Raw genomic sequence first — 25223 nt, 5'->3', positions numbered from 1 at the left:
TACCTAATCATTTATTTTGATTAATTTGCCGGGCCTGCAAGCCACTACGTGTCTGTTCATTGATCTCTAAACGTACAAACAAACACTTGCCACGCTGGGCTAGTTAATTGGTTCCCATGCAGCCGCATGCTGCGTCTCCTCTTGTGCTACACAACCACGTACTGAACCACATTCAACACACACAAACCGTGCGTCATTGCTCACACGCGACACGACTACACCATGCACACATGTGGTTGCTCGAAATGAACGCATCAGCACGTACAGCACAAAGTCCACAGACCACAAGGCAGCAGCAGCCATTGGAGCCAAGAAAATTGAAGAGGTTTGTTGGTTGGGAAGGTGGCCGACGAGAGGACGAAGAAGACGTAACTAGACGGGCCTCTCCCGCCTAGCTCGATACCACTTGCGTACGTGCGAGTTGTTGGGCGGTAGACTGATTAGCTAGCTGATACCACCTGCTGCAGCTGAGGATAGAGAGGCATGCATGATCGATGTTGCCGTGGAATACTCCATTAGATATGCATGCAGGGTTGTGGTTGTTAGGTTGGAGATCAGCTGGTGATGACCATCCATTTGACACAATGACAACTGCTCTTCTCACTCTAAAGTCCAATCGTTCACACACCGAAAATAATTTCGAGGCAACAGATAACAGATAGATCTTCTGGACGGACGAAATTAAGGACGGTCTGATCCGATCGAGCCACCGGTCAGTTTGGCAGCGGCAGGGCGTTGGAGTGGCTGCCGACCTGATCAATTGGATGGCTGCGCGCAGCAGCACGCAGCTGCTGAGAAAGCAGAAGCGAGGGAGGCCTAGCTGGAGAGCGGATCCCAGTCCGCGGCAGAGAAGCTGGCCGAAACATGCCCGGCGGCGACAAGGCCACGCCTTCGTTTCGTGCGCCAGCGCCCGCGCGACATGTCGTTTCCTTGCGTGGTCTCGCGGGTCACACACTCACACGAGCTCGCTCGTCGCACGCAACACGCGAACGCGGGGGCCACGGAGGACGTACGGCGTGTCCGTTTCGTGCTCGGCTGGGTGATCGATCAGTCATTGTAGGCGGACGGATGAGCGGCCGCCCGGCGGCGCAGGTAGTTAACCGGTCCTGGTTTGTCGCTGGGCTTCTGCATGATTCAAGCCTTCAACTTATCGGCTAGCTCAACAAAACTCCCGAGGGCCACGGGGTATTATTTAAGGGCGTGTTTCAAAACCGAGAACTGAGAGCTCGAGAAGTTCGACTAGAAAAGGAAAAGAAATTTGGTGGAGTTCCGGAGATATTGATCAAAATTGCATTGGAGATGTTTCAGGATGTTCCAAATGCAACAAAAGGGAAAGCATAGACAATAAAGTGACCGACAACATGCTCGCAACGCATATTATATAAACACGCAGCGCGGCACGGCAAGGCTCGGCTCGGCTGCCGGCGCCCGCGGCAGCCAACTTGCCGCCTGGGCTCTGCACACGCGTGCGCTCGCGCATTTACTCGAGCCGAACCCGTCTTGCCCTGCCAACTCCCTCCTCGCGACCGTGTTAATGGTCGCTCCGGTGGTTGCACCCACCCGTAGCAAGCTAGCTAGAGCTCCCCCTCCCTATATATGCGTCCCGGCCACCTCCCCCAGCCCCACCGCCACCAACAAACGTACGCCCCTCTCTCCCTCCTCCTCGCTGACGTCCTCCCCGCGCCTCCGGGCTCACGCACTCACGGCACGCAACCATGAGCGGCCAGGAAACTGCCGGCCGCCACAGCCCGGGCAGCCTGAAGCTGTGCTACCACCTCGCAGTCTCCAACGCGCACTACCTCCTCCTGGCCACGGCGGCCGCGGCGGTGGTCCTGCACCTGTCCCGCCACACCTTCTCCGACCTCACCGCCGCGGCGCAGACCGCACTCGCCGCCAACCTGTCCCTCACCATCGCGTTGCTCGGTGTCCTCGCCGTCCTCGCCACCGCCTACGTCTTGCGCCGCCCGCGCGCCGTGTACCTGTTCGACTTCGCGTGCTACAAGCCCGGGCCGGAGCACACGGTCACCCGCGAGATCTTCATGCGGCAGTCGGCCGCCGCGGGCGTCTTCACCGACGACAACCTCGCCTTCCAGCGCAAGATCCTCGAGCGGTCGGGGCTGGGCCAGGGGACCTACTTCCCCAAGGCGGTGCACAACTCGCCGCCCAACCCGTGCATGGCGGAGGCGCGCGCCGAGGCGGAGGCCGTCATGTTCGGCGCCATCGACCAGGTGCTCGCCAAAACGGGGGTGCGCGCCAGGGACATCGGGATCGTTGTGGTGAATTGCAGCCTGTTCAACCCGACGCCGTCGCTGTCGGCCATGATCGTCAACCACTACAAGCTCCGCGGGAACGTCGCCAGCTACAACCTCGGAGGCATGGGGTGCAGCGCCGGGCTGATCTCCATCGACCTCGCCAAGCAGCTGCTCCAGGTAGCTTACCACTTCATTAATTGAGCTAATTAAGCGTAAGTATAAAAAGTTAGCAGATTTTGGCGTTATAAAAGTTTGTGTTCGGCATGGGATGCAGTACGTGACCTTTACTAGGACCAACTAACCATTTATTTCGGGACAAAATCTGCTCGGTTCATAAGATTGCCAAAAAATGATTAATTAGTTCCATATCACCCAGAAACTATGCTATGAATTGGTCATGCACACATTTTTACACTCGGCGATAACGCTAGCCCTGTTCATATATACAAACTATTATACGAGTCTATGAGGTAATCAGTGCTAGTACTCTCCATTAGGGAAACAAATTTTGGTCCGGTATATCCGATATATCCGGTTTAAACGAGCTATTAGTGGATTCGTTAGAAAAAATTTATCATATTTGCTAGTATTTTATTTACATTTTGTTTAAATTTATTTGAATTTTTTTCAATATATCTAATAAATCATATTTACTGGTAACATCCCATAATTTTTATTTACCGGTAAAAAATGTGCTCACCACTGATCATCAGCATCCAATCTAGAACACTGTTTACGAGAGCGGGCGAAGGAACGGGCTGGGTTGACGATAGTGACACTTCAGCTTATCTCTCTCTGATGCGTGCTGCAGGTGCACCGGAACACGTACGCGCTGGTGGTGAGCATGGAGAACATCACACTCAACTGGTACTGGGGCAACAATCGATCCATGCTCATATCCAACTGCATCTTCCGCATGGGCGGCGCCGCCGTGCTACTCACCAACCGCAGCGCCGACCGCCGTCGGGCCAAGTACCAGCTCATGCACACGGTCCGCACCCACCGAGGCCCCGACGGCCGCGCGTACCGGTGCGTGTTCCAGGAGGAGGACGAGGCGGGCCGCGTGGGTGTGGCCATCTCCAAGGACCTCATGGCCGTCGCCGGCGAGGCGCTCAAGACCAACATCACCACGCTCGGCCCGCTGGTGCTGCCCATGTCGGAGCAGATCCTCTTCCTCGCCTCGCTCATCGGCAAGAAGGTCCTGGGCCTCAGGATCAAGCCCTACATGCCGGATTTCAAGATGGCGTTCGAGCACTTCTGCATCCATGCGGGCGGGCGCGCCGTTCTGGACACCATCGAGAAGAACCTCGACTTGAGCGGGTGGCACATGGAGCCGTCACGGATGACGTTGTACCGGTGGGGGAACACGTCCAGCAGCTCGCTGTGGTACGAGCTGGCGTACACGGAGGCGCAGGGCCGGGTGCGCCGCGGCCACCGGGCGTGGCAGATCGCGTTCGGGTCAGGGTTGAAATGCAACAGCGCGGTGTGGTGCGCGCTGCGGACCATCAACCCGGCCAAGGAGAAATGTGGCAATCCCTGGGTGGAGGAGGTCCACCAATTCCCTGTCGAGGTGCCCAAGGTGGCGAGCGTAGTTGCGGCGTCGTGAGAGCAGGGGCTGACACCCCCTCCCCTCCAATTGTTTACCATGGACGAGGAAAAGAAGGGGGAAGAAAGAGACGAATGAGCCCCCACTTTATTTGCATCCGCCACTGCGTGAGAGCATGGCTCTTATTTGGTGGACTACAGGGTTGCTAGTTTTTCTTTTCCTTTTCAAACATGACATATATGTCAAGTGTGTGTTGATTCGGTGTGGAGTAGAGAGAAGATGTAGGGCTCGTTTGGCAGAGCTCCAGATTCAGCTTCTGAGCTGAATCTGGAGGAGCTCTGCCAAACGGCAGAATTTGGCTTTAGCTCCCTGAGTGAATCACTTCTCCTGATTCACTGAAATGAACTAGAAGCTGAGGAGCTGAAAAAAAGTAGCTTCTCCTGAGGAGCTGACCACGCTGATTCTCCTGATTCATAGAGTTTATCCTAGAGAATCATTAAGAATCACTTTCAGCCACAGAATCACTTCCTCAGAGAATCAATTTTTTTAGAGAATTTGAATCAGGAGAAGCTCTGCCAAACAGGCCCGTAAACATACAAGTCAGATGGTTTGAGCTTAGCTAACTTGGCTTGGAGCTTCGGTTGGGAGCAAGCCTGATGTTGATTCTTTGGGGGAGTACCGTGGCCTTAGAACAGTGGCGGATCAACCACAAACCTGGAGCTACGGCCAATCAGTATATTCTAACAGCCCAAATTCTAAACCTAAATGAAATAAAAACTACTTTTCAAAAGAAATGAAAACTTTTGCAAAATTAATAAACCCTAAGTATATATAGCAACAAATAAATATTGCTTGAAATTGGTTGCTTGATATGTGTGCTGTTATATGTGCATATATAAGTATACATGTTATATGTACATACATGTATATGTGTGAATTACATGAAAGATATATAGAGAGAAGAATTAGAAAGAAAAAAAAAGAAAAAGATAAAAACTTATGGTCCACCATCCTCAATCTCTCCCCGTCAGTCAGCCCGGCCCGCTCCTCCTTCTTCCTCACTCTCCTCTTTGCTCTCTCTGTGTATCCGTCCGGCACATACACGACAACGAAGATGACTGTGAGGAAAAGTGACGAACCAAGCTAAGTTCCGCATGGAGATGAGCCAAATGAGATCACCGGTGAACCGTGAAGCGAGAGCCCGAGCCAGATTTCAAATGGCCGGAGTACAACTCGCGATGAACCTCGAGCTCAAACTGCCGGCCAGACCCATATCTTTTAAATCCAAGTTGAATTCATGCAAATGAACTTCTACAAGGAGATCAAGAGAGTCCTAGTGCTTTCCGTGAACATTTTGCTTGATTTATCTTTAAGGAAGCCCGTTTGAATTACCATTTGAGCTCGAGATAGCGCATACAGTGGCCAGACTCCACCCAACACTAAACCGACTCGATTACGAGCCTACACGCCCTCTCATGTATAAATAGTAGGCCCTAGAGCTTTCTAGGATCATCTCTCATCTTTTGCCCAAACAATCGAGGTGGATTGGCCATTGGAGCCTCACTCCGACGAGCTCAGTGGGGGAAAACCACAGTCGCACGTCACCAACCTCACTAGGACCTCGCCGACGTCGATGTGTGCTGTAGGTGAGTTCGCCATCCCTCGTTGATGCTATTACGTCGCTCGTCTGAGTTTTTGAGCCATGAGAGCTCAACTCTGGTGAGAATTCGCCCCACACGCCGCCGTACCGAAGCCGCCACCGCTGTTTGTCGCACAGGAGCCAAGCGCGATCGCGCGTTAGCCGTCTGATCTAAAGCATGTATTCTTTTTAATGTTTTATATAGTTTAATAATCCAAATAAATCCTTAGAAATCCCAAAAATTATAGATGACTCAGAAAAATTCTAGAAAAACTTCTAGCAACATAATTTCATCTATAGTTAATCTTTTTGGTCCTGTTTTAACTTTTAGGAAACCATAATTTGTTAACCACAGTTCCGATTTGACCTGTTCTTTCACCGGATTGTCTAGAAAAGTATGATCTTCTATGTGATGATGTTTGTTATGTGCTTTTTGGTTTTTTTGACCTTGGTGTTTACGTGTTGCCTTTTTGTTTATGTTTTCAAGTAGACGCTAACACTTCAGAGAAGCTAGAAGGACTTCAGGATCATGACTTTGAAGACCCAACTGAGTACAATGAATTCAAGTTATGTTCTTGGATATATTTATCCCGGTTTTTAAAATATTTTATTTTACAAACATGCATGCTAACAATATATCAAGAATCCAAAGATTTAGACTTTACCCTAGATTTCCCTTATCGTCCTTATAATTTTCCTTGCTTTGGGATGAGGACCATGATAATGGCTCAACTGGATATGATAATGATCATATGCAACAATGATAAAAGATGATAGTCTAATTTTTGTAGCAACATGGTATAGGGATTTAAACAATGGTTTGATGAGACTGGTACAAGGATATGACCTCTGCAGAGTGTAAAACTGGTTAATCAATCGTACTCATGGTTACGAGTGATAAGGAAAAACCTCACATGATTAAAACTTGATGGTTTGTTCAGTTTGGCCCATCATGGTGGTGGGAACTATGATTGAAGTGTTGTCGAACCTTGGTAGTGGGAACCTTGGTTGAGGCGTTGGAAGGTTGGTTAAGTCAAGATGGTTATAATCTTTAGGTGGTTGTTTATTTACAATTATTTAATTAATTATTACTACTTTTCAAATGATTTTACTTAAATGTTGTTTTATGCAAAAGAGCCATATTATCATATTATTGTCAAGCCTTCATATGATATCATTTGCTCATAACTTGTTGAGTACGACATATGCTCACTCTTGCTATGACCAAACACTTAATTAGAGAAGGAATTAAAGAGTTTGCTAAGGATAGATTGTTCTAAGATGCTTTCTATGTCAATAATGTTTGTGGAGATGTCATGAAGGATTAGAGTCTACATATTTATGCTGTAGTTTTATTTGGATCTTGTCCCTCGAATGTCACTTTTGTAAGATGTTTGATAATGATTAAGTGTGATATTGTAATGACATTCATCAATAAAGTCAGTATATGTTGAGGTTAATTTCTGGGCTCAGCACATAGATGAGATTGGTCTTTTTCTTGGACTGGTCTCGACATATGTGCAAGACCAACACAAGAAGTTCATTGAATCACATTTCAATTTTGGACGTTATTATGTATGAACACTACTATAGAAACCCCAATCGGTGACCGCATATCACTGCTGGTATGGCTAAAACTGGCAATGATAATCTCTCACTGCCAGTTCATAACTACCACAGTCAAAAAACTAATCAATCCATTGGAACTGGTATTGGTACCACTTATCACTACCGGTTCATACCACCAACTTGTAGTGCTACATCACTACCAGCTCGTGGCATCAACTAGCAATGTTAAGTAGTGTATCACTACCGATCGCTACCAGTAGTCGGTAATGATGTATAAATGGCGGTTTGTGGTACCGACCGATAGTGATATATCCTTTATCACTGTCGGTTGATTACACAAACCACCAGTGACATGGGACATACCTTCAGAGAGGATGTGTTGGCCAAACTCAAAATTTAGACTAATTAAGCTTCAAAGTGCAAGATCTTGTTTACATATAAGGTATATTACAAAATAAGTTTCAAATTAGACACAAAAACCAACATTTGGATTGCACTGGAAGACTAATTAATTAATAAACCTATATCCCTTATGCTTATTCTAGGTTCTGCTTCTTTTACGGTGGGTCATCATCCTATGACGACGACAACAACTCCTTCTTGTCGTCATCATCATTGTCGATGATGATGGAGTCGTTGCATCCACTAGAGACGATGGTAGCCTCTTCCTGCTTGGAGCTTGTCTTTTCAAGCTTGCCCTAGTTAATGCTTCCACCGTCACCATCATCGGCGACAACGGAGGGCTCCTCCAACTCCTCCTCCTCGGAGCCCTCGACACCAACGTCCACCTCCTCCTTGGAGGACATGTCATCCTAGTCCTCGAAGGAGTCCTTCGAGCTTGCTGGCACATGGAGATTCTTTGACGGAGGGCCCTCACCTGAGAACTTCTCCCGGTCATAGTCGTACAGGGAGGAGGACAGGAAGTGATGGTCTATCACTCATGCCACAATTCCTGCACCCAGTGCATTCATACTATCATAGCCGGTGCTAGTTGTGAACTGGTAGTGATAGATTATCACCAACGCCTTGATTCCCACACCCACATATTAAAAATGTATGCATTGCCGGATCAAGTCTATTATTGCTGGTTGGTTGCTTGATTCAGCAATGATAGTATCAATGCCCTATATAACTAGCCTTATCCTCCCTTCAATATTTACCCACTCCAGAGCCACCACATCTATGCCTCAGCCTCCATCGTGTGACCTCCACATCTTGGAGCCAAAGTCGAGTCATAATCATCCACCTCGATGCCGGCCTCCACCTCAATGCCTTGGTTCCCTCCACGCACCGCACCCTCCTCGACCTTCTTCACTGCGCGACCTCCTCCACATCTCGGAGCCAATGCCAAGTCTTAATCATCCACTTTGACATCGGCCTCCTGCCCTCCTCCACACCTAAGCCTCAACTCCCTCCGCGCTTCGTGCCCTCCCTATCCTCCTCCATCATGCAACCTCCCCCACATCTCGAAGGCGATGCCGAGTCCTGATCATCCACCCCGACGTCGGCCTTCTCCACACTGTCACCATTGCTCCAAGGTAATCCCCAACTGTTACCTAGTCCTTCCCTCTAGTCTAAGAATTTGGATGTGTATTGCTGCAAATTGTCACCTGATAGAAGATTATTGAGCAAAAATGGATAATTAAACCCTACAAAAATTATGCCTCGATCTATACCATTGATGATTTCGTGTCGAATTCAATTTTTTAGATAATGAAAGTACAACTTTCGGCCTCTACACCAACAACCCTAAACCCTAAAACCCTAAACCATAAACCCTAAACCCTGTAAACATCCAAGAGGACTCAATTTTTGGGTGGTCTAGACATACACATCCACACCTTCAACCAACAGAGGTCGGAAGTTATACTTCTATTATCTAAATAATTTTTGTTGTCATTCCTTGGCGCAATATAGTCATATAAAAAACTGATTCCTATGATATAGCGCTATATTTTAGTGGACTAGTTTTCTTGGAGAGTGACAATATTGATGACTACATGAAGTTTGCCAATGATGATTTCATATATTATATAGCTTTTATCTGATATAGGGTTTCACTAATGATGTTTTGAAGTTGATTGGATAGCAATCGTTAAGAAATGATATTAGGGTGGATTACACCTGGGCAGAGAGAGAGAGATAGAGAGAGAGAGAGAGAGAGAGAGAGAGAGAGAGAGAGAGAGAGAGAGAGAGAGGAAAGTGCATTAGTTTTGATGCCACCTTCCTTCTCCCTCTTCCTTGGTAACATTTTCTTTGCTAGGATTAGCCATCAAACTTGGAGAGATCATAGTAGGGAAGATTTCACAAGAGCAAGGGATGGAAGGTGCATTAGGTTTTCTAGAAGCTCCTCCTAGGACTATTGGAGCCACCGTCCCCCTCCTTCTCTATCTCGGTGAAATTTGCTAAGCCAAACATAGGATTAGCCACCAAAATATTTTAAAGAGGGCTCAACCTAGATGCACACATCCGCGATGACGAATGCTAAGGTATGTAATTTTCCATATTAATATCTAATATAAATTATGAAATCATATATGAATGATGAACTGCATGCATGTCAACCATATTTGACATGTGATGATTACCTACATATGTGAAAGAAGATGAATTGTATGTGAACCGTATATGTTTTTTTTGGAAGTATCATTGTCGATTCGTGACTTAAATAGGCAGTGATTGTATAGATATCACTATCGGTTCAAGGTTCAAATAGGCAATAATAGTGCAAGTATCACTGCCAATTTGTGGTTCAAACAAGCAATGATAGTGGAGATATCACTTCTAATTTGTGGCTCAAGCCGGCAGTGGAAGAGGTGATATCATTATTTGTTCGTGGATCAAATTGATAGTGATAGTGGTGATATAAGTGTCGATTCGTTGCTCAAACCGGTAGTGATACTAGTATATCACTAAAAGTTTTGCAACTGGCAGTTATAATCCCAAACTATCACTACCGATTGTGTAATGCCAATTCAAAAACTGGCACTAATGGCGGTTTTTAATCGACACTAATGGTGTGTTATATAGTAGTAGAAACTAAATAGAATTATTCTTTTCTAAAAAGATTAATACCATATGGAGAAGAATATCTCAGTAATGAAGCGGACATATTAATTCCCCAACAAAATACAACAGTAAAATACGAACCTGTAAAATAAGTAAAGATAAACATACATAGATTAATGGTGACATGATGAGATGATCATTAATCATATAAGATGTATGAAAAAATAAATCAAGAAACTTACGAAACCATTAATCATATCTAGAATGCTTAGGCAAATTCATTTTCTAGTTTTTCATGGCTTTGGCAATTCCATTTTCTAAATAAATTGGTTTGAAAATTGTCTTCATATCCACTCCAATTTCTAAAAGATTGCAGGATCAGCATATCAAATAATCACGCAATCAATGTCAGTCACACAAAAATTAGATAAATCATTGGCTCAGGCGCTCAACTCAATCATTTATTTACTTTTACTAGTTGAATGCCCGTACATTGCAACAGGAGCTGAAAATTTGCACACAATAATATTATGACTCCTCTAAAACCAGCCATCATTGTCGGAGTATTTTGATGATTATATATGAAGTTACCAATAGAAGTCAAGTATATGAAGTTACAACATTAAAGACATAACATTGTTAACATTGTTGAAACACCGCAAACACTAAAGACATTGTTTACCATGGACTCATATAACATGTAGTAGCAACAATAGTGATAAGTAATAGTGGGATAACTACGCTTATTGAAATAGCATCATACCCGAATTCAACAATCCTTAAGGCAAAAGAAAAAAAATTAACTACGCTTCTAGAATTTACAATATACCTGCGCGAAGTGATCCTCGACAGCAGCAGGTTGGCGGACGATGCAGTCCATCGTGAGGTCCTCCAGCCGCAAATTTAGATGCAGATTCAATAGCTACGGCGTAGAGGACGCACACCTGAATGAGGACATCTTGTCCAGCATCGCAATGCTTCTCTTTTTCGTATCTTTTTTTATACTACAGATATGATAGCAAATAAATGCATATTTAAAAACTACAAAATGAGAGCTACATTGTGAAAATATAATTTTACCATGTCTCTAAGGTCACCTAAACGGCCTCTAAAGACAACACTGAAAACTGTCACAATCAAACAACACATATAAACCCGAATATCTCCAAACTACTCAACAAAAAAATTCTAAAATTGGGTGGAAATGGAGACAACAACAAGATATACAACTTTGATATAAATTGATATGCAGAAAAGGTCATTAACAAGGCTCCATGATCTTCATCGCACCAGGTGTTCGATCCTTGTTCTGTTCACACAAGCACTTGACATAATACACCCACAGAAACGGAAGTACAAAAGCATCCTCTAAGAAAACATAACAGAATGGCAGTTAAGATTCATGCTATACACCCTTTCTAACATTCCAGACCACTACGACACACCATTTGATATTGAAGTACTGCCTTAACCTTAACATTTATACAAACATTTCTATCCAACGATTAGCACCCTCCCAACTCATACCAGTGTTTACCATTTTATGGCTATCACCCCAGCAATCAAAACATGAAACTATCCAAGAGGAATTGTCATCTAGATAAATGATAATGTGCATCACAATACAGTGACAAGCATTCCTCATTCAAAGTTTCAAACTACACCATGAAACTTCCATTCTAGACCTTTTCCCCCTTGACGATTGCAGAACTGCATAAGCCAAGGATTTGTAGCTAAATGTGCAAACAGACACCAACACTTCCACTCCTACAAGAACATACATTTTGCTTGTTCCAACATTACAACCCAAACTGAAAATCCAGAGTCACAAACTCAATCAACGCGTTCCTCTATTAAAATACTTCCATCTCGGGGCCAACTTCCAACTCTCTTCTTATGAAAGTTATTAAACAATGAGGACATGAGGAGAAGCAGACAACTGACAAAGCCTTTGTTTAATCAAAATTAACACATCAAAAGAGCAGCTTGCAACCAACCAGAATAGCAACGAATAGCACGCAGCAAGCTAAAGCGATTAGCCCCCAGGACCGGAACCCACCTCCATGAGCTCAATCAGTACAACACTCCATTCAAACCCGCAGTAGCATCAATAGCATGCAGGTAGCCTCCCACAAGCGGGGAAGGAGAAAAGAAACCGAGGTAATCACCTTGAGCATGAGAATGAGGACGAGGAACACATGTGCCGCCGGATTCGCCAGCAGCGCGACCGTCACCCGCGACCGCAACACGGTCGCAAGCCATTCCCTGTCCCCACCCGCTCGAGCCTCATCGTTCAGGAGCAACACCGCCCACAATATGGTGGCGCTGGCCTCCGCGGAGGCGGCTACAATGTAGAGGTAGTTCACCACCGTCATGCGTGGCGCAACGGCGTCGGGGTTGGCGTGGTGATCAAGCCAAGCCAAACCCTAACCCTAGCCCCGATCGAGGCAGGCGTCACGATCCAGCGCATCAGAGGCAAGTACCAGGGCCTTTGCTTGGGCCGCACGCCACCATCTTTATTCACGCGGGATGGGAAAGAGGAGGGGCAGAGGTGATGCTGCAATGGCAAGGGCGGCGCCGTGACAGGAACGTGACAAGGAGGAAGAGGAGAGATCTGGATTGGTGTTGGACGGGAAAGAGGGACCCCCTGTCAGAGCTCAGGGGAGGGTGGCAGGGCGTCCTGCCTGTTGTGGGAATCCCTACGTATTATTTTAAGTAGTAGAGATTGCTTGATATTTCTATGTTCTAACAGTCAATCACAATCAGTCGTGGGTCGCGCACAAGTGCACAACAACACAACTACAGTCTGCAGTTCTGCACAAGCTTGGACAGTTCACAGTTGGACTTTGGACCGTGGTGGCACGAGCACTTGATTGGCTGAATGAGTGAATGACTAAAAATCTGAAATGTTGAATCACATTCACTGATCCTTTCTTTAAACAAACCATGCAGGAGAGATACCGATTGTATTGATAAAGAAGAAAGCTCGGACTGAGCATTACAACGGCCCTAAAAGGGGTTAAATTACGAAACAACAACTACTACAACTAAGACACCTATAACAACGATACTAACGACAGAAACAACAACAACAACAACAACAACAACAACAACAACAACAACAACAACTACTACTACTACTACTACTACTACTACTACTACTACTACTACTACTACTACTACTACTACTACTACTACTACTACTATCAATAACGGCCAGTTGGACGAAAGCTCCAACACACGCCTCACCACCTCGGTCACCGACATGACACCTCGAACTATTGAGTACTATTGCCCTTCACCGAATTGACCGCCGCCATGCAGGACCGATCGCCATCGAGCCACTGCACCCCGTAGGGCCACCACCATCACACCAGAACCACCTACGCCACAATCCAGCCATTGTATGCCGTCCATGCACGCTGGTGCCTCATCGCTCTTGGACAAGCACCACATTCTCTGACCTCCGCTCCACAACGCAGCCACCGACAACCCGCACCACACCTCCGTACCGCCGCACTTGCTGTCAGCCACCACATCACACTGTGTGCCACACCGAAATGCCACACCACCTCTGCCACCACCGTGCCACCCCGAACCGTCGAACACGGCTGCCCATCACTGAATTAGTCGCACCATGCAGGACCAGACGCCACTGAGCCATCACACCCCGCAGGGCCATCACCACCGCACCAGCACCTACTACCAACCACCGCACTGTCTGCCGACAAGTGGCCCTAACCAACGCCACGCTACCATCAATCCCAGTATCGTGGAGGCAGGAAAACGCTCACCCCAAACCATCAGGCAAGGCATTCCTGCACCGGACCGACCGTCGCCACGCAAGATCGACCGTCGCCCAGCCACTGTGCTTCCGTAGGACTCGGTCGTCACCACCTCAATGTTCCGGCATGTTGACACGTCGCGTCCTCTGACCACTATCCACGTCCACCTCATTCCTAGCATTCTCACCATCGAGCCTTCATCATCATCGGCCTCGCTATCACCAGCAACCGGCCACCACTTCACATGCCGATTGCATCACACCACATAGCCATAGCTCCACACCACGCTGCACCACCACCACTGCAGCATCGTCGCATGGATTTAGACCTACACGAGCAAACCTAACCGCCACCATGTCGTTCCTAGCCACTACCATGGACACAACACCACTACATGGGACATCACCACCATGTTGCCCCCTCAAATGCTCAGATACGGATGCCCCACACACTCCTTCACCTCCTGACATTGCCCTCCCTCCCACCACGGGCCACCGACGGGGCCACTTGAGGCATGCCTCCTAGACATCATCCAGCTCACCACCACCAGATTTGGGCGCCATTGCCCTCTTTGTTCCCTGCGCAATCGCGACGTCACCACCGCACCTCCTCGAGTTAGCAACCTTAGCAACCCCACACCCAGACACAACTGCATACAGATCAGGAGGGCATCGAGCGAGGACGTCACCATGCCTTCCTTGTGCGGATGTCATCGCCTCCACTGTGCTCGAAAGATGGCTGCTCGCTAGGAATCTCTAGGCCACCTTGGACCACCTTCATCGCCATCACCACCAGCAGCCATCCAAATCTGGGTGGCTAGGGTTCATCCCTGAAGCCCATGGTGGGGAAGTAGCCCTGCTGCCGCAATCCTTGCAACCGCACAGGCTTCTATCGGCTTGCTTGGGTGGAGGCAGGGCAAAAGGAGGGGTGGGAGAGGGGTGGTGGCACGCGGGCTTGGGAGTCTACCCCAGTCGCCCTAGCGACGATGCAGACAAGGGGCTTAAATTATTTTCCCCCACATTCACTGATTCACATATAGATCAAGGCAAGGAGCCAAGGAAGAGGTAGCACTAGCAGAACTGTAGAAAGATCAAGAGACTAGAAGAGCAGAAGTATCACCGTCACCGCCTTTCGTAATTCATACTTGCACTCCTCTGTAGTTCATCGGTCGATGTGGCCTTCTGATTCCGAACTCCGGTGGCGTGCTTTGCTGTCAATAGGGCATTTGATTTTTTGCCACTCTACCATTTGGTAGAGTGGCAAATTTGCCACCTGGCACACAGTTCATAGACTCAGGGGGCCCCATTTGTTTGCCTTAGAGGGGAATTGTCACTCCAGTAGAGTGGCAAAAGGTTAAATATTCCTGGCCCAAACGTTGTGTCTCTGCTTTGTTGCCTACTTGTCTATTGGATGGTGAAAGGATCGAATGGACCAAGAGGGGGTGAATTGGGCAATTAAAAACTTCTACCGAAATCTAGAATAAATAGCATCCTTAGCCTAGATGAAAAGAAATACGACTACACGAACAAGCTAGGAGAGAGGAACAAAACAAGCAAGCAACGACACTTGTCCATTACCGAACTATTCGATTAGTAGAACTCCTTCAAACCAACCGAAACAACCCTCTTTGGAAATATTGCTCCGGTGATCCTTTTTTGCCTTCACCAGACCATCTGGTGATTGAAGTTTCTTTTGCCACCAAAAACTGTTCTCTGCAAGAATTGGTTCGGTGTACACACCATGATCACCAGACCATCTGGTGAACTGAGTTTCAAACTTCTTTGCCTGGAATCACCTCTAGAATAAATAGTCTGGTGTTGTCATCATTGCATCATCGGATAATCCGGTGAGTTGAACTTCAATTTTTCCTGGCAATGCCCCTTCTACTGAAAATAGTCTGGTGCTCTCACCACACTAACACCGGACTATTCGGTATAACACTTTTAACAATTCGGTTATTACATCACTTTGTTCATCGGATCATCCGGTGCATCTAGAGTATTTTTTTATCTTAAGATAACCATATGCTCCGGTGAGATCACTTCACATAGACCGGATCATCCGGTGAGGTAAATTTTCAGTGATCTTGTCCAATTCAAACTTTCTTGAGCTCTAGCATCTCGACATGTCAACCACGGGCTTCTATGAGCTACCTAGTGCTAGAATTTCACAGGTGTGCATCAAACCAAGCCTAAACTCACTAGTTCAAGCTACTACTCTTAGCCCCTCTTTATAGTACGGTCCAAAAACTAAGTAAAAATGACATATACTACTCTAAGTGTCCTTCATCTCCTTTGCGACACTTAGAACTAGAAAATTCTTAATCTTGATGCCCAAGTCCTTTGATCGTCCATATAATCGCCTTAGGGACTAAGAATACCCAATTATCTTTGTGAACTAATTTTTTTTATTCCCTTCAAAACAAATTATTAGTCATAATAATATGGTTGTCATTAATCATCGAAATACTTACCACTTACCTAGGGGCCTAGATGCTATAGATGGGCTGGGCCGATGGGGAATGAAGTCATGGAGTCAATCACAGAGACTTGGTTGGGCCTTGGGCGCTGGGCATATGAGTCGAGCACTTGGTCGGCTGGCGGCTGGCCCATCTACCACACATTAGGCATTAGCCCATCTGCTCCTCTTGGCTGCTTGTGAGCTCATCTTCAACCTTAGATCTCAGTCCTCAGATTCATGGTCCTAAGAGGTCAGATCATGGTACCTCGAGGGATATTCATATGGTGGTTTTCCTACTAGAGGGGGACATCTAGCGACCACCCTACCTCGCGATACTAGAAAATCCGCCCCTACCTTGGAATAAGATGCAAACATATATTTACGTGTATGGACAATCATATTGGGCCGTATTGCATGCATCTATTTTATTTTGTATCGGCACAATTTTGTGAGATTAGGCCATTTGTGTTGTGCTTGTCAATTTGGCGGCATTCCCAATACATTGCACGTCCCGCAGCGGATGGATCTGAATATCAAACTTTGAACCTATTTTTCTTTTAAACCATGCACCTATTTTGAAAAATTGTTTGAGTCATGATTTACAACAATTTCTTGAGAATTCCGGTCAAACTTCAAAAAAAGATAACATGAACATAGAAAGGCTAGAAAGAACGGAATTTATTAAGACTAATCTACCCCCATAAGACAAATGTTTCCCTTTCCAACAACTCAATTTCTTCTCAAATCTATCATCAATTATTATCTGGTCCTTATTTTGTAACCTTCTATGGTGCATAAGAATACCTAAATATCTAAAAGGGTAATCACCCATCTCACATCCGAAAAGCTAGGAATATTGTTCCTCATAAAGTTTTACTTCTCCATAGCAGAATAGTTCACTCTTATGGAAATTAATCTGGAGACCTGAAAGTTTCTCAAAGACACATAGTAGAAGTTCCATATTCTCAGCTTGTTCAAAATCGTGATCTATAAAAAGTGTTTTACCATCTGCATATTGAAGGATTGATAATCCATGATCCGCCAAATGAGGAACGACCCTTGATATCTGCCCATCCTCTTTTGCTCTTGCAATTAATACTGACAACATATCCACCACTATATTAAATAGGACGGGTGAGAGCAGATCACCTTGTCTTAATCCCTTTTTTGTCTAAAAATATTGACCAATGTCATCATTAACTTTCACACCGACACTGCCTTTCGTTATAAAATGATTAATCCACTTGCTCCATTCTTCAGAGAAGCCCTTCATTCCTAAAGTCTCTGAAGAAAAGACCAATTAATTTTGTCTAAGCCTTTTCAAAGTCCAACTTTAAGATGGCTCCATTGAGCTTCTTTTTTGCGCATCTCATGAATCGTTTCATATAGTATGATCGCCCCTTCCATTATGAATATGTCTTGCATAAAAGCAGTTTTGGTTGGTGGCTACATTTTCAGCTACTCCCACTAGTCTGTTAAGGCATACTTTGTAAAAAAATTTAAGCTAACATTTAACGGACAAATGGTCTATATTGCTGAATTTGAGTTGCATTGGTTTTCTTAGGCAGTAGTGTAATTATTCCAAAGTTGAGGCTATATAGCTGTAGAGCGCCTTTATGAAACTCAAAATAAAGTACCATTAGATCATCTTTAATGACTTCCCAGAAACATTGATAAAATTCTGCTGAAAAGCCGTCAAGACCAGGTGCTTTGCTATGTTTCATCTGGAACACTGCCTCTCGCACCTCCTTCTCAGTACAAGGAGTAGTTAGCATCTCATTCTCAACCTCGGTCACTTAAGGCATGTCTCCATTTTGAGATTCAATCATTTTAAAATGACTCTCCTGAGTAGATCCAAACAGACCTTTGTAGTACTAAGTTATGTGTGCTTTAAGGTTCTCATCACCTTTTATAATTTGGTTCCCACGCTCTAATTGGAAGATCATGTCTTACTATGTTTACCATTGGCTACTATGATATTTTGTATTACAATCCCCTTGTAATAAACGTTTCATTTTTTACCGTTGGAACCACTTAATCTCTTCTTCCCGGAGCAAATTTAATAACCATTGTTTGAGACTTGCTTTATTTTCAACCTCATGCGGTAGGTTTCTTGTGTTTCTCTTGCTAACCTATGAGAAACCTACATGGTTTATTATTCGTAGGTTCCTTTCATAACATGTTTCTACATTTGATATTATATATACCATGAATCCCATCTATTTGATAGATTCCTCATTGTTATTCATAACAAGTGCATATCTCTTAAAAGTATTCAATACTTGTATGCACATATATAGGAGTATATCCTATGAGTTGTGATTTTCAGATTAACATGTGTTGCAAGTTATATCTTTTATAGTCTCATGGAGAAATCTATATGTCTCCATAGGTATGCAATGCTTATTTTTCAATTGATATCATTGTCAATTCATTTGTTTATTTAGACTACATACATACATAATATGGCTTAGGCTTTCTATCTATACAAATTGTCTAGTTGTGCATATATTTCTATCTTATCACATATATATACACATATATAGGGGAAGTTTATATCATGTTATGCAAGTTACATGAATTGTGATCCATGTGTTTTTATTTTAATTGACACTATATCCTTGAATTAAACCCCTTCAATTGATATTATTTTATTAGATTATGGTTCATAAAGCTCTCTCCCATGTGCTCTAATGTGTTTCTCTTGAGTTCAATATATGTTTGTAACCTTTTTTGAAGATTACTCATAAAGGGAGGGAATTTTGATGACCAAAGCAAGTGTAAGATGGCATACCTAGTGGAGAACAAGCAACGAAGAAAGATGTCTAAGAATGCAAGGTTGAAAAAAGGGAGAAGCTCTTGCATAGGTTAGGGAGATAGTGGCGATGGAGAAAGGAGAAGCCATAACAAAAGGGGGACAAAAGTTAGTTTCCTCACAATTAATATCATTTGTTGTGCTTACTATGCATCCAAGCAAAGTGGTAGAGTATTATTCATTATTTGTGCTATTTACTTTTGGTACTACCTATTTGCCACTTTCTTTGATTTTGTTGTCATCAATCATCAAAAGGGGGAAGATTGTAGCAAACAAACCCTTGGAGAGATTGTAGCGACCATATTTAGGGCATGTATATGAATTTTATGATTAATGGAAACATAGTCAATGGGGCTAACATGTTTGTCAAGTATATGCTTTAGTAGGTCTCATGGATACAATACATGAAGAAGCTGTCAAAGTCGAGATAAAGATTGATCAAATTGGAGAAGTCCTAGAGAAAGTGTACACACCGAAAAGTCCGGCGCAGAGGAGATTGTACACGCTGGAGCATTTCAGCTCATGACAATTGTACATGTCAGAAGATCTGGCGCATGAAGCCAGTACACATCGGAGTGTTTTTTATAATGGGGAGAAAAGCTAAACTATGCCGAATGGTTCGGGGATATGGAGTTGAATACGCCAGAGTATTTCTTGTAGAAAAGGTTGAAAGTTTGAAGAGTGAAGATCAACATGCCGGATGGTCCAATGCACTAATGATATACACGCTGGGATATTTTGTACAGAGAAGAAAGTGGCTCGGTTGGCAGAAGCAGTATACACACCAGATGGTCCGGTGATGGAGATGGTGAACACGCGAAATATCCGATGTTCATAGAGGGTTTGAGTGGGGTTCCAATGTCTAATTTTTGAAGGATGTACACGTCGGATAATCCAGTGAGTACAATACTATTTACACCAAATCATCCGACGTATACAGTAAAGTTGAGCCATTGGAGCAATGGCTAGTCTGTGGGGTTAAGCCTATAAATACCCCTCCACTTGATCTTTACAGGGGCTGGAGTCTAAATGAAGCTCATATACAATAGTGAAGACATTCAAGACACCAAAGTGCTAAAAGTGATTATCCAAGGCAATTAAACACATGATTGGAGAGTGATTAGTGCTAATAAGCCTAGAGAGAGTTGTATCTAGGTGTGCTGCCTAGAAAGGGGATCAAGGAGTGATCCTATATTGTACAAAGTGGTACGCTGGCACCTTAGAGTCTTAGTGACTCGTCGGCACCTTCGGCTTTAATGGCTCAAGCTTGTTGACCCTTCGACTTGGTGTGGAGTAGTGGCAAGAAGCTTATAAAGGAACGCGGAGATCCTTTCCTTTTTGCTCAAGCTCCAAAGTAAAGACATCGTCAAGTAACCGGAAGATAGGTTTGTGGTGAGGTCTTGTATTGGTGGCTTGGTGGCTCAACCTACTTGAGACTTAGGTGGCTTAAGGGCCATGACCGAGTGCCGTCCAAGAGCTATAGCCTAGGTGGATGCTCTAACGTAGACTGGGGGTGGCGTTTATACCATCGATACTATAGGATAAAAATCCCTTACGCCTAGTTTGCTCTCTCTAGCTTATTTACGTTTCCTCATTTACATACTTGCAATTTACCTTTCTAGATATATTTCAATCTGTTTTGAACAGTAGATTAGACACATTAGATAAACTTAGAGTATATTTAGATAGAAATTAATATAGATTTATCTTGTAAAGTTTTTAAGGAAAATTATTTTAAGTGTCCTAATTCACCTCTCTCTTAGGATATCACCGATCCCTACAATAGGAGTGGTACTTTTTCTGTAAACTTAATGTACAGGGAAAGGATAGATTCTCATGTGATTAATACAAACCATCTATTATGGAAGCTCAATACGCCTTTGCAGGTTAAAGTTTTTATGTGGTACTTGTATAAAGGAGTTGTTCTAACCAAAGATAACTTAGTAAAACGTAATTGGTAAGAAAATAAAAAATGTTGTTTCTGTAATAGTAATGAGACTATTAATATCTTTTCTTTGAATGTTATTTTGCTAAATTTATTTGCCGTACTATTCAGTTTACTTTTGGCTTACTAGCACCTAGAAGCATACCTCATATGATGGGTTCATGGTTTAATGGGGTATGATGTTAAGCTGAAAAAAACAAATTCTAGTTGAGGTGGGAGCAATGTGGTAAGCTCTTTGGCTTAGCCGCAATGATGTGATTTTTGATAAAGCAATAATTGATTCTTATATGTAGGATATCTTCAAAAGTACACACTGGATTAGATTTTGGGCAATACTACAAAAATAGGAGACACATAAGTCTTTGAGAGATGCTTATTGACATAAGTCTTTGAGAGATGCTTATTGCCTTCTGGAATCCATCACAATGGAGATTCTCACCAAACATGGGTAGAAGTTTAACAATAATATGTGATTGAGTTTCTTTCCCTTATGCTTTTCGAGATTTATGGTATTTGTGTGCCCAATTGTGTTTGCAAGTAAAACAATCTTTGTAATAATTGGCGGACACATACATCCAACGATGTAGAGGTCGGGATATTTTCATTCCCTTAATGAAAGAACACTCTTCATCTAAAAATGATTTACAACAATTAATATAACAAAATAAGATCCATATTGAATGCATTTTGTTTCTCATGTATTTTTTTAAAAGAAATATTCAACGTTTCGATTATTGTTTCATAAAAAACAATAATTCAAATATATTGCATTAACAAATAAAATACAAAATGTTGAACATATCTTTCCAAACTGTCGAATTAGATTTCAGAGATAGCCAATCAAGTCTTTCAAGCTGTTGATCGCATTTGAAAAACAGAAAAATCCGAAATCTAGACTACTATGAATTAGTAATTGTTAGGTCTAGTGGGCCAAAGTGGGCTATTTACATGATTTGTTTGAGGAATTTATCTATAGAGAGAGAGAGAGAGAAAATTGCAATTTTTATTTGTAAAATAGAGAAATAGAAAAAGTTCTTTGTGTGAGTTGCTTGATAGACATCGCCAGTTGGCCCAATAAACAGTTGGGCCGTCAAGCCTCTTTTGTTTCCTTTCTTTCTCTCGGGACACGCGCGCGAGCGGAAGTCAAAAGTCAGCGACCGCATCAACTCCTGTACACTTTGCTTAGTGTAAAAACCCAATGCAGCTGCCGTTAATTAAGTTGTTCAACGTGTTAATTTCACGCTTCCTACGAGTATAAAAATTAACTGAGCTCTGCAGCAATGCACAACCGCACATGCACATCAGCTTTTTGGTTCGTTTGCGGGAGCAAGGAGGAGGAGGATGGCCGGGAAGGGAGGGAAGGGGCTGATCGCGGCGAAGACGGCGGCCGGTAAGGATAAGGAGAAGAAGCAGCCCGTCACCCGCTACTCGCGCGCCGGCCTCCAGGTCACCCTGTCTCGTCTCTCTCGTGTTCTTGTTCAGTTCGCTTGATCTCTTGCGCCATGAGCAGCTAGTTATTGGCACGGATTGGACACAGCCGCTGCGGTTTGTTTGTTCTTAGATTATCTTCAGTAGATATTATAAAACTTCATCCCCTATAATATTATTACAGTATCCTCTAACACTATTATAACATCCTTTATTTTTTTCATCTTCAACAGCTACCATATTTCCTATCTTGTATTATTCTCCTCCTCCCCTCGGACCCACGTGCATACGCAGTCAACAGTGATACGGACACTCTATCCATCCGCAAATTTGCTTCCTCCGGTATCCAATCGGCAACATTGTAGCAGTGAAAAAGCCAAAATGCGGTAGCTGCTGGAGCTGCGTTGCGGCCTGAGGCAGTCAGCAAAACTCCTGTAGCACTGAATAACATCAAGATAAAGCAACTGCTGAAGTTGGCCTTAGGGGTTCAAGATGCGAATTGCGTTGTGGTTTAACATCTCTGCTCGGAGTGGATGAGGGTTTAATGCTTGCTTTAGAATTTGGAGTAGGCATTCTTCATCACATTGGTGTGATTAGCGGGAAAGATTTGACCTGTTAGGCAAGGTATTTCTTCTGTTCATATGTGTCGTTGCGTGATGGCATGGAAGTAATAGCGTGCACATGCCAAAGTTGCGTCTTGGGTTAGTGCTTTCTTTGCAATGGTCGTTAGTCCTGGCGCTGGTAAAGTTGCTGACGGAACGATTATATGTTTGGATTTGTGGTTTTCTTGTCTTCGTATGTATTCTGGGCACTGGCATGGACATGGCACCTGCGCCATGCCTTTGATTAGTCAACTTCGGGCTGCGAATCTTGAGGAATGCACAATGTAGATTGATATGCTATCTAATTGTTTCTGCGGCCGTTCCTTCTGACGATTCTTTTGTTCTGGTGTCTACATGTGGGAATGCTCTCGTTTGACCTGATTCATGATTTCACACCATTTTGTAATTAAAATTAGAGGACTTTTACAGTACACCTAAATGAGTGCATGCCGTCCATTTTCTTCATCCGGTGGTTTAGATTAACCCAATGATACTCTATCGCCCATCAGTATCATGGGTATCATTAAAGAGTATCATGGATATCATAAGGATAGAATTGAAAAAAAAACCCATGATAAACGTGTAAATTATATGTTTAATTAGGGAAGATCAAAATGTTAGTTTATTCTTCGGATAAACTTTCACTTATTCTGTTCATTTTATTTATTAGGGTTTCCAGCTTCCGTCGGTCAGTCGATGATGGGTGGCGAAGGTCCGAAGTCTGGTCAGTTAATGACGTAATTACCCCTAAGGGTATCAAGATAATTACAATAATACCTACTAAAATGGACGGTTGGATCACAACAATGATACTCTCCATCATCTAGTATCATGGTGTACTGTAAAAATTCTCTAAAATTATATGCTTATATGGTCTTATTTCTAGTTCTATCTGCGTGATAATCTCTTTTAGTTAGTTCAACTTGTCAAGAAAAATCCTCTATAGGCATCAGAGACCATGGTCCCTAGGTACAATGTGTCATGAATTGTGATTAACCCACTGGATCAACTATTGTTCGTGGCTGTAAGAAATGAAGTTGCGCTATTAAGATTTAGGAGGGCCAGCATATCAGAGGCATCTACATTGAAAATCAGAAGACACAAAGTTCCGAGTCTACCGTTATGTGGTACCTGTGGGGACTCAGGACTGATCTTGGGTGTTGTCCTCAATTTGTTGTTGTGTACCTGATGGCATCTTTGGCTGTTGCTTGTTCATTTATTGTTAGATGTTTATTTGCTACGTTCCACAAAATTTTCTATGAATACTTGCATTTTGGCAGATTGATGCTGCTGAATTTACTTTGTGCTGTTTGCTGCTTGTATGAGTATAGACGTGGGTAGGTCAAATATAGGAGGCTTCCAATTAAGCTTCGGCAAAATTCCCCTAAGGGTCGAGTTCGGCCCCTATTATTTATAAGCTTATGCTGTAGGGTACATGGGCTTGGTGCAGTGTCTTGCTTCAGAAGAATATTGAATAGCCGATGAATAAGTAAATAATTGATTACCCTTGGTGCTAAGCTACAAAAAATTTCACCCTAAGCTGATTTATTATGTGTAATTTGCAGTTTCCTGTTGGACGTATCCATCGTCAACTGAAAGAAAGAGCCCAAGCCAGCGGCCGGGTGGGAGCAACCGCAGCCGTGTACTCGGCAGCGATCCTGGAATACCTGACAGCGGAGGTCCTCGAGCTGGCTGGGAATGCGAGCAAAGATCTCAAGGTGAAGCGCATCACCCCCCCCCCCCCCCCCCCCGCCACCTCCAGCTGGCCATCCGCGGAGACGAGGAGCTGGACACCCTCATCAAGGGCACCATTGCTGGTGGCGGCGTCATCCCCCACATCCACAAGTCTCTCATCAACAAGACCTCCAAGGAATGAGCGCACCCGGCTGCAGGTCTCGTCGATGGTGTCTGCGCTACCAGTTTAGGGTCCTGATCCCGATAACCTATGAACCGAACCTGGTAACCTGAGAATGCCTTTCAGACTGGTGTCTGTGATGCATTGTAACCTTTGATATGCTTTCTACTAATGAATGGCATTTGAACTTCTTAGGCTTCTCCATTTGTTGTTGTCTTCTCTAGTTATTGGTCATCTGTTTTGCTGGGAATGGGCTCATTGCATCATGCTTGGGCATTTGGCTGCGCCTGTGTGCTGTGGGATGCCCTGATGTTTCGT

The 25223-nt window shown here is 44.2% G+C and overlaps 1 protein-coding gene and 1 pseudogene across 1 annotated transcript; both read left to right on the top strand.

Moving 5' to 3' along the window:
- Positions 1-1387: 1387 nt before the first annotated feature.
- Positions 1388-4570, top strand: LOC133887183 (3-ketoacyl-CoA synthase 20-like). Its single transcript, XM_062327137.1, has 2 exons — positions 1388-2429; positions 3064-4570. Exons 1-2 carry the CDS (start codon positions 1716-1718, stop codon positions 3856-3858), a joined length of 1509 nt encoding a protein of 502 aa, XP_062183121.1. The 5' UTR covers positions 1388-1715; the 3' UTR covers positions 3859-4570.
- A 17791-nt stretch (positions 4571-22361) lies between these two features.
- LOC133887098 (probable histone H2A variant 3) lies at positions 22362-24926 on the top strand (annotated as a pseudogene).
- The last annotated feature ends 297 nt before the right edge of the window (positions 24927-25223 follow it).

Source organism: Phragmites australis, chromosome 12, assembly GCF_958298935.1.
Source record: "Phragmites australis chromosome 12, lpPhrAust1.1, whole genome shotgun sequence".
Classification (NCBI taxonomy): domain Eukaryota; kingdom Viridiplantae; phylum Streptophyta; class Magnoliopsida; order Poales; family Poaceae; genus Phragmites; species Phragmites australis.
This window is presented reverse-complemented; position numbering and strand designations above follow the sequence as displayed.

Bases quoted from the DNA above. Each gene is read 5' to 3' on its own strand.
- LOC133887183 (XM_062327137.1), top strand. From the start codon at position 1,716: ATGAGCGGCCAGGAAACTGCCGGCCGCCACAGCCCGGGCAGCCTGAAG. The intron at 2,430-3,063 runs GTAGCTTACCAC...TGCGTGCTGCAG, and splicing joins TCGCCAAGCAGCTGCTCCAG to GTGCACCGGAACACGTACGC.